This window comes from Mya arenaria, chromosome 4 (genome assembly GCF_026914265.1).
Source record: "Mya arenaria isolate MELC-2E11 chromosome 4, ASM2691426v1".
In the NCBI taxonomy this organism is placed as follows: Eukaryota; Metazoa; Mollusca; class Bivalvia; order Myida; family Myidae; genus Mya; species Mya arenaria.
Window position 1 is genome coordinate 77820682 of NC_069125.1, and position 18398 is coordinate 77839079.

General features: G+C 40.5%; 1 protein-coding gene across 1 annotated transcript; it reads right to left on the reverse strand.

Annotated features, from left to right (window-relative positions):
* Positions 1-6123: 6123 nt before the first annotated feature.
* Positions 6124-16115, reverse strand: LOC128230188 (serine protease inhibitor Cvsi-2-like). The gene is made up of 3 exons (XM_052942249.1): positions 16049-16115; positions 11857-11991; positions 6124-6288 (listed from the first exon to the last, which is right to left on the reverse strand). Exons 1-3 carry the CDS (start codon positions 16077-16079, stop codon positions 6167-6169), a joined length of 288 nt encoding a protein of 95 aa, XP_052798209.1. The 5' UTR covers positions 16080-16115; the 3' UTR covers positions 6124-6166.
* Between the last annotated feature and the right edge of the window lie 2283 nt (positions 16116-18398).

Below are 18398 nucleotides of genomic sequence, written 5' to 3' on the forward strand. Positions count from 1 at the left end.
ACCGGTTACACTCATCCGACATCGGTGTCACACGTGTAGCACCGACTACACCCACCCGGCATCGTAGTCACACGTGTAGCACCGGTTACACTTCTCCGGCATCCGTGTCACACGTGTAGCTACAGTTACACTCCTCCGGCATCGGTGTCACACGTGAATCACCGGTTACACTCCTCCGGCATCGGTGTCACACGTGTAGCACCGGTTACACTCCTCCGGCATCGTTATATCACACGTGTAGCACCGGTTACACTCCTCCGGCATCGGTGTCACACGTGTAGCACCGGTTACACTCCTCCGGCATCGGTGTCACACGTGTAGCACCGGTTACACTCCTCCGGCATCGTTATATCACACGTGTAGCACCGGTTACACTCCTCCGGCATCGGTGTCACACGTGTAGCACGGGTTACACTCCTCCGGCATCGTTATATCACACGTGTAGCACCGGTAACACTCCTCCGGCATCGTTATATCACACGTGTAGCACCGGTTACACTCCTCCGGCATCGGTGTCACACGTGTAGCACCGGTTACACTCCTCCGGCATCGGTGTCACACGTGTAGCACCGGTAACATTCCTCCGGCATCGTTATATCACACGTGTAGCATCGGTTACACTCCTCCGGGATCGGTGTCACACGTGTAGCACCGGGTACACCCCTCCGGCATCGTCGTCACACATGTAGCACCGGTTACTATCCTCCCGGATCGGTGTCACACGTGTAGCACCGGTTACTATCCTCCGGGATCGGTATCACACGTGTAGCACCGGGTACACCCCTCCGACATCGGTGTCACACGTGTACATGGTACACACACCCGGCACCGGTGTTACACGTGTAGCACCGGTGGCACGCATGTAGCACCGGATACACCCCCCCCCCCCCCAGCACCGGTGGCACACATGTAGCACCGGATACACACCTCCAGCACCGGTGGCACACATCTATACCAACGTTTAAATTTTAACAGTAAATGTTTTATGCGAGAAAGTTTTATTCCACCTTATGTATGGAAATTGGTTTTGTCCCAATAACTTCACCAACGAAAACTGGAAACCTTAATTTAACCTCCAAATTATCTAATTTTCTGACTTTTCACCAGTGTCGAGCAATATCTTCAGCGTGCTATGTGCCGCAAGATACTTCATCGTTAGTGTTTTTAATACATCGAAACTGCTTTCTGTGAAGACTTTTTCGTTCAATTTCAGAAAGTATTTGTACAAGCACGTTTTAGGGCAGCAAAACATACTGCTAAAATGTTCGAAAATAACCACAATCTGACAATTACTACCTTTAATCGGATGACGCACACCTCAATTTACTGACCTATGTACCTTTGAACGATGATTGTAACTTTATTTTGAATATTTATTTTGATATAATGCAACTTTAACAATAACTTATATTTGTTTAAAAAGCCTTGTCTGTGAAATCTATGTCTACGTGCTTGTGAGATCTATGTCTACGTGCTTGTGAAATCTATGTCTACGTGCTTGTGAGATCTATGTCTACGTGCTTGTGAAATCTATGTCTACGTGCTTGTGAGATCTATGTCTACGTGCTTGTGAAATCTATGTCTACGTGCTTGTGAGATCTATGTCTACGTGCTTGTGAGATCTATGTCTACGTGCTTGTGAGATCTATGTCTACGTGCTTGTGAGATCTATGTCTACGTGCTTGTGAGATCTATGTCTACGTGCTTGTGAGATCTATGTCTACGTGCTTGTGAGATCTATGTCTACGTGCTTGTGAGATCTATGTCTACGTGCTTGTGAGATCTATGTCTACGTGCTTGTGAGATCTATGTCTACGTGCTTGTGAGATCTATGTCTACGTGCTTGTGAGATCTATGTCTACGTGCTTGTGAAATCTATGTCTACGTGCTTGTGAGATCTATGTCACCTTTCCAGTGCTCACTTCCACATTAAAAGCTATGATACTTAGGACGGCATTCACTGTTATTTTCTTTTTAAAACAGTAAAAGTGACCTTGACCAAAACTGCAATCCGAACTTAATTGTATACACAAGATACAACCTACATAATCTTTATATAAAGTCGGGTAAATGATAACAAGAAACATTTTAGCTCAATGAGCTTTTATCCGACATGAATATCAAACACATGTTTACAAAACATAACAAAACATAACAATGAACTGCATGGTGACTTGGAAATAAACGCATACAATCTTACTTGATAGGTTACATATTGAATAAAATATTTACAAGTTCCGTTTTAGGTTATATTCATGCAGACAATCACAGAAAGTAAGATTGATAGAGTAGTGCGTTCAATGCTAACATCAGCTAGTTTTCACTGCTGTAAAATGGTTAGTTCTTTCAAAAGTATAAACTTAGGATAATAATAGTATATAAAGTTTACACAGCAAAATTGTTAGTCGTATTATGTACATGGGAATTACAGCATGGTATAGTACATGGGAATTACAACATGGTATGGTAATGTGTATAGTTGGTAAAAAATAAAATGAAAAAAATCTGGTATTTGATTTATAAATTACTACTAGACTTTACAAAGACATGGTTACTTCTATGATTGGGTCAATCGCTACCATCGGATAAGCCATCCAAAACACTGCCCGGCCATCGTCCTGACAATCATCAACATATTTTAGGAAAGAATATATATCAAATCGTAACACCTAGATAAAATCTTGCCGAAAACACACTCAAATAGTTGTACGTGTTCGATAGATGTTGATGATATATACATTTGAAACAATCAACAATAAACATTAGCCCTTGCTATTTAATTTTGATAATTAATATTCATAAGTGTCAGGTTTCAATCGTTATCGTACTGTCGCGTTTTCATCATCGTACTATCGCGTTTTCACCATCGTAGTTTCGTGATTTCGCGTTTTCATCATCGTACTATCGAGTTTCGCGTTTCAGATCAACACATTCATAGGTGATGGCCCTAACGGCATACCGTACCTAACGGCATTACGTAATTGCCTGATAATCAATGCACGGCCACGAAAAAAGGCATTTAGGCATTTTTTTAGTATTCCAATACAGGCCGTAGAAATATACTCTACTTTCAAACATGAGTCCACGGATGGTTTATAGGTCAGTGATGAGTCGTATATAATTTCCATGCCCGCCAAACCAAATGCATTGGACATGCTAATTTTAAGGAATGAATTGCGGGCTTGATGTCATTATCGGGGTATGAACGCAATTGGGCTGGTCAAAGTGTGTGGAGTCCGAAGAACCCCACGCGTACTTTGACTAGCCCAATTGCGTCCATATCCCTGATAATGACATCAACCCCGCAATTCATTACTTATATTTACACCAATAGTTCATTATTTTATTCAAATAATTGTTAAAAAAATACTTGATTTCATTTAAGAAAACCTTTCTGTAACCTTTTCCTACCCATTCTGTAAATAGAACGACCCGACTGTAACCGGAAGCATTTTTTTCAAATGACGTCACAATAACGCGGGAAAATATCAACCACTTGAAATCACTTTAAACGTAAAATTCAAACACTTATGGCAACAAATCATTTAAAATTTAAAAAAGTAACACTTTCTGAAATGTTGATTTATATTTTAGGGGACCTGCTACACAATATAAACAATAACAAGATCAATATTTTTCATGTATATTGCTATGCAATGAATTGCGATCCGAACATATCCGAAGAAGTTGCGTTCATCGAACGCAATTGCCGAAAGGCAGTTCATTTAAGGAATGGAAGTTGAAGTGTAAATATGAAGTGTATGAAGTGTATGTTTAAGGTCTCTATCCACTATGACAGGATACTGGCACAAAATTCCTCGGGATCGAATCATCCGCGCACTATTTATTCCCTGTATACATGTTTTAATGTATCTAAATATTGCCCTCAACCTATCGCACTCGTGGACGAAATGAACATAATTATCTATATCAGTGGTTTATAAATATGCACATCAATCTTGCTCAAAACTCTGAGTTAAAATTATTGAGACAAACTGAGAAATCCTTCCGTTCCATGCGGTATTTCAGGACTACTCTCACAGAACGAAGCAGGCCGGCATTTATTAGACAAAATTGATCTTGTTATATATGTTTATGCATGGATTTTGAATAAGCATGTCACTTTAACTATAGTTCATTTATAATCAGTGCTTTAATTATTTAATAATGTTAACTATTCGGAATTCAACAGAAGAAAACAATGTTGAATTATTAATTTAACTAAAATTAACAACAACTGTTATATGTTATTGATCAGTGGTTTATTCAAAACTAAGCTCTTATTAGCGTAAATAATCGTTCGATTTACGTCATGCTAAACGTTTTATAACAATACGTAATGAAAAAGAACAGGTATAGGGGTTAGATTATTTGATACTGCGCAAAAACGAACTCGGTGAGGTACCCTTTTTTGATATCAGGCGATTTGTAATAAAACATTAAATACATGTATTTAAAAAAATCAAAAATTAAACGAGGAGTTTTTTCAAGAATCAAAGAAAGTCGCACTTTTTTCAGCGAAACACGACGCCGTTTTCCCGCGAAAAATGACGTTAAAGACGAATTTTAAATAAATAACATAAAACAAGAGATCGAAAAATATATGTGCGTGAACGTTTTCACAAGACGCACTTGAGGTTTAAATTTCTTAGCGGTAAACGAAGAATTGGTGAAAATATCGGTTATTGTAGCTGGAACGCAAAACTATGAGAGACGTCTCGAAATTGACGTCAGTGGTATATTTTGAGGAGTCATAGTTTCAAAACTGCTCCGAATATTGAAAATGTAAAAACAGTTCCTAATTGGGCATATGCTCTTCTATTCGTATACCAATTTTCAGACAGTAACTCGAAAAAAAAAATCATAGTCACTTCCACCTTAAGCGCTTTGATTGTAATCACGTAAAACATTGCGACATGTGGTTTTATTAATTTATTACCGACCTTACGCATGGGAACTGAAAAGAGCCTAGCCCTACAAAAAGTAGAAACGTCGCACTGCGTTTCCGTCTTGCTTTAGGCTGGAGCAATGCATCCCTACATGGGTTGTTTTTCTTTATTTTTTTTTGAAATCGGAGTTGCGTGTATGTTTATCCGGTATATTTATTTAGTGGTGAAACTTTAATGATTAATTGTCTTTCAGGTCCTTTTTCGCTGGGAAATCGTCCGTTGTTTCGGACGAAGGCTGGGATTATATAGGAACTCTCATCGGACACATCAGGGAATAACGAAAAGCAACCGGAGAGCGTATCTTATGACGTATCGAATAACATTTCTAGTAAAATTTTAAGGAGACCGTCTTGTGGAACACTAAAAGTGAGTACTCTCTTAGAGAAATAGTTGGCGGAATAACAACTTTATGTATAGCGTATGTTTATATCATATCCAGAAATATGAATGGCTGAAGAAGGATAAATAAATAAATCCATTACGATGCATCTACTCGAAGACACTGGAAGTTATCTTCAAGCGAATAACCGGTATAGCCGTAATGGAGTAATGTCCACAAATGTGCTTTATTATTTTAAGAAGCTACATCAGATTTATATTTACTCAAAAGTTTTATGGAAAGTGGTTTAACACAGGTTCCAAGATTGACTGACTGAAGCGTCCTGTATACATTAATATGTAAGTCCCAAGTTATTCAGCGATGGTTACCATCGAATAACAGAGAACGCTATGAACTCCCCAAGTTGTCTGTATAGTATGGGCAATCCAATAGATAAGGCTGAATTGTTTCTTTGGTGCCAATGTTGGGGAGCAGGACTTTTCAACCCCAAGACTTTTCAACCCCTTCTCAAAACGAAGACTTTTCAACCCTTAGACTTTTCAACCCCTATTTTAAGACTATTCAACCCCTACCTGTTTGGACTTTTCAACCCCTAAATCAAAGACTTTTCAACCCCTAGTTGCCATCATTGAATTAGTCACATTGAACGTCTTGTTACCGATAACTGGCGATACAAATGACAGCTTTGTTCTAAAGTTCGTTTTCTATATCTTCTTTGTGAATTTTGATGTTAATTTTGGCCGAACGCATGTATTTGCTGATATTGCCAAAAACTGAAACCGTTATAACATCCTGTGAACAATTATCACATATTGTAAAAAAAAAGACAATAACTGCTGGTCAAGAGCAATTTAATACAGAATATGCAGTAGGTCAGTTAAACGCGTAAGCATTTGCACACGTTGTCCAGACAATGCCAACGCGCAGTGCGACCATCGCCATTAATGCACGTACTGTTATTGGCCCCACCACCGGGACAATCAGCAATTGCCAAGCAGTCTGAAAAAAAAACACACAACAATAACACATTAATGAAACAAAGACATAGCTAGGAAAAAAACGCACGCGGGCCTGTGACATACAGTTATTCAAAAGAACAAGCCCGGCTTACGGTATACACCATACATGGACTAAAACACACGGACTCAAGGTATGCAATATAAAGATAATAAAACATGAATGCGGAACAATGCTATACAGCAACAATAACAAAAAAGAAACGGACTAGTCATAAGTGGCATATTACACAAGAAACAATGGTATACCACATCAGAAACAAACGCACGCTGGCTATGGGTTACCACATCAGAAACAGACACACGCGGGCCAATGGTATACCACATCAAAAATAGACACACGCGGGCCAATGGTATACCACACCAGAAACAACCACACGTGAACCAATGGTATACCACACAAGAAACAACCACACGTGAACCAATGGTATACCACACCAAAACAAACACACGCGGGCCAATGGTATACACACCAGAAACAACGACACGTGAACCAATGGTATACCACACCAGAAACAGCCACACGTGAACCAATGGTATACCACACCAAAACAAACACACGCGGGCCAATGGTATACCACACCAGAAACAACCACACGTGAACCAATGATATTCCACACAAGAAACAACCACACGTGAACCAATGGTATACCACACCAAAACAAACACACGCGGGCCAATGATATATACACCAGAAACAACACACGTGAACCAATGGTATACCACACCAGAAACAACCACATGTAAACCAATGGTATACCACACTAGAAACAACCACACATGAACCAATGGTATACCACAATAGAAACAACCACACGTGAACCAATGGTATACCACACCAGAAACAAACACACGCGGGCCAATGGTATATCCCACTAGAATTAAACACAAGCGGGTCAATGGTACCACACCATAAACAAACACACGTGGGCCAATGGTATACCACACCAGAAACAAACACGCGGGTAAATGGTATACCACACCAGAAACAGACACACGCGGGCCAATGGTATAACGCATCAGAAAAAGACACACGCGGCTCAATGGTATACAGCAACAGAAACAACCACACGTGGGCCAATGGTATACCACACTAGAAACAAACACACGCGGGTCAATGGTATACCACACCATAAACAAACACACGTGGACCAATGGTATACCACACTAGAAACAAACACAAGCGGGTCAATGGTATACAACACCAGAAACAGGCACACGCGGGCAAATGGTATACCGCACCAGAAAAAGGCACACGCGGGCAAATGATATACCGCACCAGAAACAGGCACACGCGGGCAAATGGTATACCGCACCAGAAACAGACACTGGCGGGCCAATGGTATACCGCACCAGAAACACACACACACATGGGTTAATGGCATACAGCACCAACAACAAACACTCGCGGGTCAATGATATACCACAACCAGCAACAAACACACGCGGGTCAATGGTATACCACACCAGAAACAAACACACGCGGGTCAATGGTATACCACACCAGAAACAAACACACACGGGACACCAGAAACAAACACACGTGGGTCAACGGTATACCGCACCAGAAACAGACACACGCAGGTCTATGGTATACCACACTAGAAACATCCACACGTAAGCCAATGGTTTTCCACAAAAGAAACATATACACGCGGGTCAATGGTATATCACACAAGAAACAGATACACGCGTGTCAATGATATACCACACCAGAACAAACACACGCTTGCCAAAGGTATACCACACCAGTGACAAACACACGCGGGTCAATAGTACCACACCATAAACAAACACACGCGGGCCAATACGTATACCGCAACCACCTTCAAACACACGGGATATTGATATACCGCAACCACCTACAAACACACACGGGATAACGGTATACTGCAATCACCTTCAAACACACACGGGATATTGATGTACCGCAACCTCCTACAAACACACACGGGATAGCGGTATACCGCAACCACCTAGAAACACACATGTGATATACCGTAACAAGACACAAACACGCTGGGCAATGATATACCATACCAGCAACAAATACACGCGGGTCAATGGTATACCATTCCAAAAACAAACACGCGCGGGACAATGGTATACCGCACCAAAAACAGATACATGCGGGGCAATGTTTTACCACACCAGAAACAATGACAAGCGGGGCATTGGTATACCTCACCAGCAACAAACACGCGCGGGCCAATGATATACCGTAGCCAGCAACAATCACATGCGTGCCAGTGGTATACCGAAGCCAGCAGCAACCACATTCGGGCCAATGCTATACCGCACAAGCAACATACACACGCGGGCCAATGGCATACCGCACCAGATACAAACACACACGGGTCAATGGTATACTGCACCAGAAACAAGCACACGAGGGTCAATGGTATACCACAACTAGCATCAAACACACGCGGGTCATTGGTATACCGCACCAGCAACACACACATTCGGGCCAATGGTATACCGCAAGCAGCAACAAACATACGTGGGCCAATGGTATATCGCACCAGCAACAAACGCACATTAGCCAATGGTATACCGCAGCCAGCAACAATCACATGCGGGCCAATGGTAAACCGCAAGCAGCAACAAACACAAGTTGGCCAATGGTATATCGCACCAGCAACAAACACACATTAGCCAATGGTATACCGCAGCCAGCAACAACACGCGAGGGCCAATGGTATATCGTATCAGCAACAAACACACATTAGCCAATGGTATACCACAGCCAGCAACAACACGCGCGGGCCAATGGTATATCGCACCAGCAACAAACACACGTTAGCCAATGGTATATCACAGCCAGCAAGAATCACATGCGGGCCAATGGTTTCGGGCTAGCAACAAACACATGCGGGCCAAAGGTATACCGCACCAGATACAAACACACACGGGTCAATGGTATACCGCACCAGAAACAAGCACACGAGGGTCAATGGTATACCACAACTAGCATTAAACACACGCGGGTCATTGGTACCAGCAACAAACACATTCGGGCCAATGGTATACCGCAGCCAGCAACAAACAGATGCGGGCCAATGGTATACCACACCAGCAACAAACACATGCGAGTCAATGGTATACCGCACCAGCAACAAACACATCACGGCAAATGGTATACCGATTTCAGCAACAAACACATGCGGGCCGATGGTACACCGCAGCCAGCAACAAACACAAGCGGGCCAATGGTATACCGCACCAGAAACAAACACATTCGAGTCAATGGTATACCGCAACAGCAACAAACATACGTAGGCCAATGGTATACCGCACTAGCAACAAACACATTCGGGCCAATGGTATACCGCAGCCAGCAACAATCACATGCAGGCCAGTGGTATACCGCACCAGCAACAAACACATGCGGGCCAATGGTATACCGCAGTCAGCAACAATCACATGCGGGACATTGGTATACCGCAGCCAGCAACAATCACATACGGGCCATTGGTATACCGCACCAGCAACAAACACAAGTTGGCCAATGGTATACCGCAGCCAGCAACAATCACATGCGGGCCAATGGTATACCGCAACTGCAACAATCACATGCGGGCCAATGGTATACCGCACCAGCAACAAACACATGCGGGCCAATGGTATATCGCAGCCAGCAACAATCACATGCGGGCCACTGGTATACCGCAGGCAGCAACAAACATACGTGGGCCAATGGTATACCGCACCAGCAACAAACACAAGTAGGCCAATGGTATACCGCAGCCAGCAAGAATCACATGCGGGCCAATGGTATACCGCACCAGCAACAAACACAAGAGGGCCAATGGTATACCGCAGCCAGCAACAATCGCATGCGGGCCAATGGTATGCCGCAGCCAGCAACAATCACATGCGGGCCAATGGTACACCGCAGCCAGCAACAAACACATGCGGGCCAATGGTATACCGCAACAGAAACAAACACATTCGGGTCAATGGTATACCGCAACAAACATACGTAGGCCAATGGTATACCGCACCAGCAGCAAACACATTCGGGCCAATGGTATACCGCAGCCAGCAACAATCACATGCAGGCCAGTGGTATACCGCACCAGCAACAAACACATGCGGGCCAATGGTATACCGCAGTCAGCAACAATCACATGCGGGCCATTGGTATACCGCAGCCAGCAACAATCACATGCGGGCCATTGGTATATCGCACCAGCAACAAACACAAGTTGGCCAATGGTATACCGCAACTGCAACAATCACATGCGGGCCAATGGTATACCGCACCAGCAACACACACATGCGAGCCAATGGTATATCGCAGCCAGCAACAATCACATGCGGGCCACTGGTATATCGCAGCCAGCAACAAACATACGTGGGCCAATGGTATACCGCACCAGCAACAAACACAAGTAGGCCAATGGTATACCGCAGCCAGCAACAATCACATGCGGGCCAATGGTATACCGCACCAGCAACAAACACATGCGGGCCAATGGTATACCGCAGCCAGCAACAATCACATGCGGGCCAATGGTATACCGCAGCCATCAACAATCACATGCGGGCCAATGGTATACCGCAGCCAGCAACAATCACATGCGGGCCAATGGTATACCGCAGCCAGCAACAAACATACGTGGGCCAATGGTATACCGCAGCCAGCAACAATCACATGCGGGCCAATGGTATACCGCACCAGCAACAATAACATGCGGGCCAATGGTATACCGCAGTCAGCAACAATCACATGCGGGCCAATGGTATACCGCAGCCAGCAACAATCACATGCGGGCAACTGGTATACCGCAGCCAGCAACAAACACACGTGGGCCAATGGTATACCGCAGCCAATAACAATCACATGCGGGCCAATGGTATACCGCAGCCAGCAACAATCACATGCGGGCCACTGGTATACCGCAGTCAGCAACAATCACATGCGGGCCATTGGTATACCGCAGCCAGCAACAATCACATGCGGACCAATGGTATACCGCAGCCATCAACAATCACATGTGGGCCAATGGTATAACGCAGCCAGCAACAAACACACGTGGGCCAATGGTATACCGTAGCCAGCAACAATCACATGCGGGCCAATGGTATACCGCAGCCAGCAACAAACACACGTGGACCAATGGTATACCGCACCAGCAACAAACACAAGTTGGCTACTGGTATACTGCAGCCGGCAACAATCACATGCGGGCCAATGGTATACCGCAGCCAGCAACAACCACATGCGGGCCAATGGTATACCGCACCAGCAACAATCACATGCGGGCCAATGGTATACCGCAGTCAGCAACAATCACATGCGGGCCATTGGTATACCGCAGCCAGCAACAATCATATGCGGGCCAATGGTAAAACGCACCAGAAACATACACACGCCGGTCAATGGTATTCGAAACTAGAAAGAAGGAGCCAAATGTATACCACACCTGAAACACACTGTACATATGTTGATAAAACTTTTCGGTGAACCGAAAAGTAGCAATACAGAAAAGGCAAAACAGTTTAATTTTGAAACTAGGCAAATAAATCTATTTTAATGACTTACTGATAGCATCGCGCTCACAGGTGCAGTGTTTGGCGTTACAGGCTATGTGCACGTGGGCCTCGGTGCTGACGCATTTCGTGCCTACACAGTCAGTGGACACGTTACACGGCTCCGAGTGCACGATGTATACCAGTACTGAAACATACCATGATCACGAGATTTAAAGTATTTCAACACGTTAGAGAACTCGATTCAAGATACAACGTTATTTAACGTTTGATATATAATAATAATAAGGCATTGAGCCATTTTCCGACATTTGAGTTACAATTCACGCATTCTGATTACAGATTAGTAAAAAAATTTATGTCCATCTTCAATTATGTTAGCATTACTTAATTCACAATTTGTATCGAACAATATGTTCGTATATAACTCTTTCAATTTCAAGATCATGGCATGATATTCGAAACAAGGATCTGAATCTTATTATATTTAACACATCTTAATATGACTAAAACTTAGATGTATTTATGTATGGAATATAGCCTTTGGTTTAAACATATGTTATGGAGCTAAGTACACACATCATGTAATTATAATTACATATTCAATCTCAAGGATTGGAACGGTACAATCAAAGCACTGAGAGTGCTGAATGCGGCAACGAGTGGATTGAAACTGATGGTCGATGAAAGATTTGCGATAATATGTAAACAATGACTGAGTAAGACACCGATACGAGTAAACTAGCCAACCGGGTCGGTATTTATACTTATATATAAATAATCATAGATTCTGATTATAGAATGTTGTTTGTCGTGTAAGCTCAAAATTCATATTACAAAAAACAAGGGGGACAAAATGGCCCTACATCGCTCACCTGATCAAAATGGCGAAAAAGTCATTCTTTATTTTGGACATTGCTGCCTGCCTAGGGAGTAAGTGGTTGCTCGATAAGTTGATGGTTGATACTACTTATTCTAAGGAAGTCGAGGCATTGTAAACTACATTTGTAGTTATTCCCAGGGACAATGGTAGCCGACTAAGAAGGTGAGAATTATATGGCTGCAAAGGAAGTCATCGGTTGTTAATTAATTCATTTGATGCTAAAGATGTAGGAAGTTGCGAAGGTTATTATTTGTAAGGAAGTGATTGTTTGCTATGAATGTATGTAGCTGGTAAGGAAGCAAGTGGTTGCTAAGGAAGTCATTGGTTGCTAAGAAAGTTGGTGGTCACTAAGGAAGTCAAGAGTGGCCAAGAAAATCATTGGTTGTTAAGGAAGTCATTGACTGCTTAGGAGGGTATTGGTTGCTAAAGAAGAAAGTGGTTGCTGAGGAAATCATTGGTTGCTTAGAACATTATTGGTAGCTTAGTAAGTAAATGGTTGATACGAAAGTGATTGGTTGCTAAGAGAGTAGTTGGTTGATGCATGCTGCTTTATACCAAGTATCAAGGTTTTTGGTCTTGCAGTTTCAAAGAAGATTTTCAAAGATTTTATTATATAAGTATATAGAAAACCTGAAAGTTTGTAATTCGACCAGTTTTGTGTTATTTTAAACTCATTATAAAGAGGCGTTTTACTTTCCTCGTTTACTATGTTGCAAATGAGTAAAACTTCTTTATTCTTGAAGGTATGTTGTTATTTAGTGCATTGATTCATTCAATTTGTTTTGCATGTGATAGTTCGTGTCATTTATTCCATGTTACTAATACTTAGTGGTAAATTAATCCATAAGATAATGGAAAGCTTTCCATGAACGGCCATCATGTAACTCAGTAATTGCTATTACTAAAGAACTTCACTCGATTCTTGAACTTGTACTGTATAAAATTCCTTCTCTGGTCTTTTTGGTTTTGGCGTTGCACATCTCGATCTTGCAAGCTTGATTGGCCGTGGTTGTAATGCAGCATTAAATAAAAAAAAAACCTAACGGTGTGTAAAAACACTAGTGGAGCGTTCTCCCTATATATGGTGTTTGGGGTCGTGAAGCACTAGAAATCGGTGTTATCTTGCATGCAAATGGGCCAATTGACTATAGAATAGATTAATATATAGGACAATTATTTTGGGGTCTTTGCCCTACGTCCGTGGCATTTGGAACTCCTCGGCCATTTTCCATAGAAAACAAACTGGGGTGTAAATGGACGGTTTACAATGTCAGAAACCTTTACATTTAAATTACGCTGCAAGTAGATCGCGTAGTTATTTCAATTTAGCAGTTAAACTTAATGACTTTACTGTTGGGAATCTTAATCATTTATGCAATTTATTATTCATTTTAGTGGCAATCATTTTAAACTTAGATGTTAAAACATTACAATTAATTAATACTATAATTAAAAAAATACGAACTAGTTTAACCGATGTACCGGAATTCCCTCGAGGTTGTTTTCGATGGTAAATGGCCGAGGAGTTCAGAACGACAACCGTGGTTGTTTTCCGATCTACAAACGGCCGAGGTATTTCAAATGCTCATATGGTCATTTTACCGATACACATTGGTTACGTTACACTAATTTTATTTTTCTTATAAGACTCGTAACTTTTTTCTAACATTAATTGTTAATGTTAAGTTCACAAGGGGCTGATTTATGGTGTTGGGGTCGTGAATGCCTGGAAATCAGTGTTTTCTTGCGTGCAAATTGGTCAATTGACTATATTATATATTAGTATAGGACATTATTTAGTGGTGTCTGACTTTGAATTCTGACCACGTGTTTATTGATAGAAAATGGTACATGACATATCTGTAATTCGTAAACAAATTTACTGATGTCACGCATCGATCTGAACGTTTTGGAATTTTCAAGACCGGGCATGTACATGTCTTATAAGCAACAAAATGTGTCCAATATTTTCGAAATAGTATAATTTGGAAACTGTTTTTCAGGAGGATCCACAATTCAAGTGCTGGCAGTTTTATGAGACTTATATATTTGTTTTTGTAATTATTGATTAATGTTGGGCCAATTGTGAGGTTATGGCCCTGGGGTAGGCAAAGGGAAGAAAGCCCATTTAGGGTCTTGAAGTTTTATTTTGATGTAGAATTAGAAACATAGGAAACAGAAAGACGGCACCTATATATAATCTTGGAATACTTAACAGCTACGCTCACCCCGCCCATTCTTCATCATTAGGATTTTAATTCATGTCATCTAACTATTACATAAACCTTCAGGTACAGTTAACAGAATAAACGTTTGTGTCTCTAGTAAATGGTCATTTAGGCCTTTGCTTTGTGAGTCGAAACAGAGTTCATTGTTTTCACTGTCCCTCTATTTTTCATTGTATAATTGTTAATTTGCAAAATATTTGACAAAAAATTAATACATATTTTATGCCATGTACTATGTATTTGCATGTGACTTGTTTACAGGTATAATTTTGACATCTTTCTCATTCTATATGATATCAGATCCACCAAAATACAGAATCATAGCATAATTGTTAACAAAAATACACTTTTCGACAGGTCCCAAATCATAATTATTATAATTTCAAGTTTGTAGTTAGCCGACAAGAAACGTTTTTAAAGAAAAAATATCCAACGAATCTGCCATCTGCCTTTAACTGGATATTATGACTTCAACCACGATTTAAAACACAACAACTTGCAATTCTTGTATTCAGTCTTGACGGCATCGGCATAAATCTGGTAGTTTTTTTAATGAAGAACCACGTCAGTTTTGACCAGCTTTCTGTCATGGCGCTGCTACGATTTCTTAAACGTAGCGCAATCTTATTTTCACTATTACTCAAGCTGTCAAATTGCCTTTCTTGTGTAATCGTAGATGGTCGTGGCTAATCCTAACTTCGATTTTATGACGATTCAGTACGAAAGGACAAAACTATTCTGCATAAACTACGATTTGCTACGTAATGCATGATTGTAAGATCTTTTTGTTACATTAGGTGAGGCATATTCCGTAATCATGCAAGGTGCGGGCTAATCGCCACTAATTGTAAATCCCGTTTTAGGATAATTGTCAGAAAACAATTTGGCCAATCCACTTACAATTGATTATCATTAACGTTTGTGCGTTAACTCGGCAGACACCAGGGCTGAAATTGCGACAGTTAGAACCAGCCATATGTCTTTAATATATATATTATTTTCATTTTAAAGTAGTAAAAGTGGTCTGTAAAGAAAGTGTTTGGACATACATTGTAATACGTACATTGATAACCATGACAGAATAAATATCACTATATTTAACTATATACACTTCTAAAGTTAAGAAAATGTACCTGCTGTATAAATTAGAATCACGATCTTCATGTTGACGTTGAGAATGCCAAGTGAAGGCCTGCGCCAGACATCATGACACAATTTGATAATGTAGATATAGAGTCTAAATTTGGAAAAACATCACGTTTTTCCAAATTTAGACTCTTTATCTACATTATCATTGTTTGAAGTCAAGCTTCGTCCCGCAAACATTTAGTCCATTGAAAAGTGCGTAATTGTACTCAATCGGCATCCATACATGCGTACTTGTTCTCAATAGGCATCCATACTTGTTCTCAATAGGCATCCATACATGCGTGCTTGTTCTCAATAGGCATACATACATGAGTACGTAATTGTTCTTAATAGGCATCCATACAAGCATAATTGGTTTCAAGTGCGTATAGCATTATTTTGAACTTGTTTTGGGCGATATAAAACAGAATCATACAGAAAATGAAAAATGTTTTGGGAGTCGAAAAAACGGCCACTATTTTCGAACTTCAAACACTTAACGCATAATAGGGTTGACGGGTGGTGAAGTTTCAAAATAATACATTTTGGTGTGGGGGTGGGAGGGGGGAAAGTCCCGAGTGCTAGTACAAGTTTTCGGAAAACGTGTGGCAGTTTTTCAGACGCTCATTGTAATTATGTATTAAACCTATCTTAGCTTATCTTAGTGAGATTTTACGACAGTATTGCAGGGAATGTCAAGGTTCAAAGGTAATTACAATTTTGACAACTACCTGATCAAGGAGTTCCATTCCACGAAAGAGCTCGTTTTGTTGGACATTTCGTATCTATAACTTAAATATATTAACTTCGTGCGCTTCCTACCTTGGACACTTAATTCGTACTATCTGGTCGACCACTTTCATTCGGTGTACTGGATGTATATTCTTTAAGAAAGGCTATTCATGTACTGTAATATGTAATGACGGTTTCTGTATTTCTAAAAAAAACAACAACAACCAAAAACGTACAGTAATAAGACATTTGGAGTCATGGTATATATGCTTAACGGACACGGTATTAATTGAGGAAGAATTCGTGTATTAACAGTATCTTGATGGCAGTGTGGAGATAGTAGGTTAAAGCCTTGTGCAGATGAGTACATCCGATTATAATATGCTTCTTTATTAGTTTTTTTAATTAATTCCCAAACTGGTATATTGCAATAGATTTAATACATATATAAGATATCAGTAATTTCAATACAAACTAAATAACACCCACATTACATGATTGTGCAGACTCTATCTGGAGTATCCAATCATAGTTAAACTTATCCAGTGTTTGCAGGCATAATTAATGTCTAGGCCAAGTTCGATTGTTGGTTAAATCGTCACAGTTTCTGAGTTTAGCCTCTTTTAAATTTAAAATAGTAGATTAATGCCTTGTGTTTAATTACTTTCTTTATCACAATCCATTCAGTATTAAAGTGTTACGACTGCCTGCAAATTATAACTTTTCCTTCAAGCAAGCTCCACTCGATTTCTTTATTTGTTCAATCAAGAAAGTAAACTTTTATATAAAGGGCAAGTTGGCGATGGCCGAATTATAAGGAACTCAAGGGTTCGACACTAAGACACCAACCATTTCAAACCTTAATAACAATGTATTTGTCAATTTAAAAAAAATCAGATCCCCAATACTTGCTTCGTGTACACAGCGTTAAAGATGCACTCTTACTCCTAAAATTGTGTACATATAACAAAAAGAATGAATAAACATCGAAACAATGGTTATAATGAGACATACAGAGCTTAGTTTGAACGAAAGGTGCAGAAAACACGGTGTTTCTACCTTATTAAATCTTTTAGCACTCACCAATCATTTAATATGTTTTGCGTTTTCAGCTATTAATTAAATACAAAGTTACAATCTTGTAATAAGTAATTAATATTTTCATGAATGCATTATTTGTTAAGTATGTCAAGGTTTATCACTCAAAATTTATGTTTTTTATACATGCGTATGTATTGATTTTGAATAAGAGTTCCACTTCAAGCTATTGTTAGTTATGAAAGTTATCAATGGACATTGTTCCGTGAACTAAATTAAAATGTATGTTGTCAAGGTCAATTTGTGGTGATCTCCACCATCATACATAGCGTAATGAAATGATTTCACGACACGATATGATTTTAATGAGATTGCGTATACGAGAGCCATATTGCTAAAGCCAACTGAGTTATGTAACTTTTAATTTCAAAAATGAACCAAGTCCACTCTGTTGAACTAACTAAAACTGTCCAGTCTTTAACACACCTGGTTATAATGTTTATGGGCATACCTTCATATTATAGGCAAAAGAGAATTACATCCCCAGTCATTGAATTGGACTAAACAGATAATCACAACAGTACA

What these genes read in the sequence shown, in the direction of transcription:
- LOC128230188 (XM_052942249.1), bottom strand. Translation starts at nt 16,079, where the DNA reads ATGAAGATCGTGATTCTAATTTATACAGCAG. An exon ending in GATTCTAATTTATACAGCAG is followed by an intron (nt 11,992 to 16,048) that starts GTACATTTTCTT and finishes GGTATGTTTCAG; the next exon opens with TACTGGTATACATCGTGCAC. An exon ending in CTGTGAGCGCGATGCTATCA is followed by an intron (nt 6,289 to 11,856) that starts GTAAGTCATTAA and finishes TTTTTTTTTCAG; the next exon opens with ACTGCTTGGCAATTGCTGAT.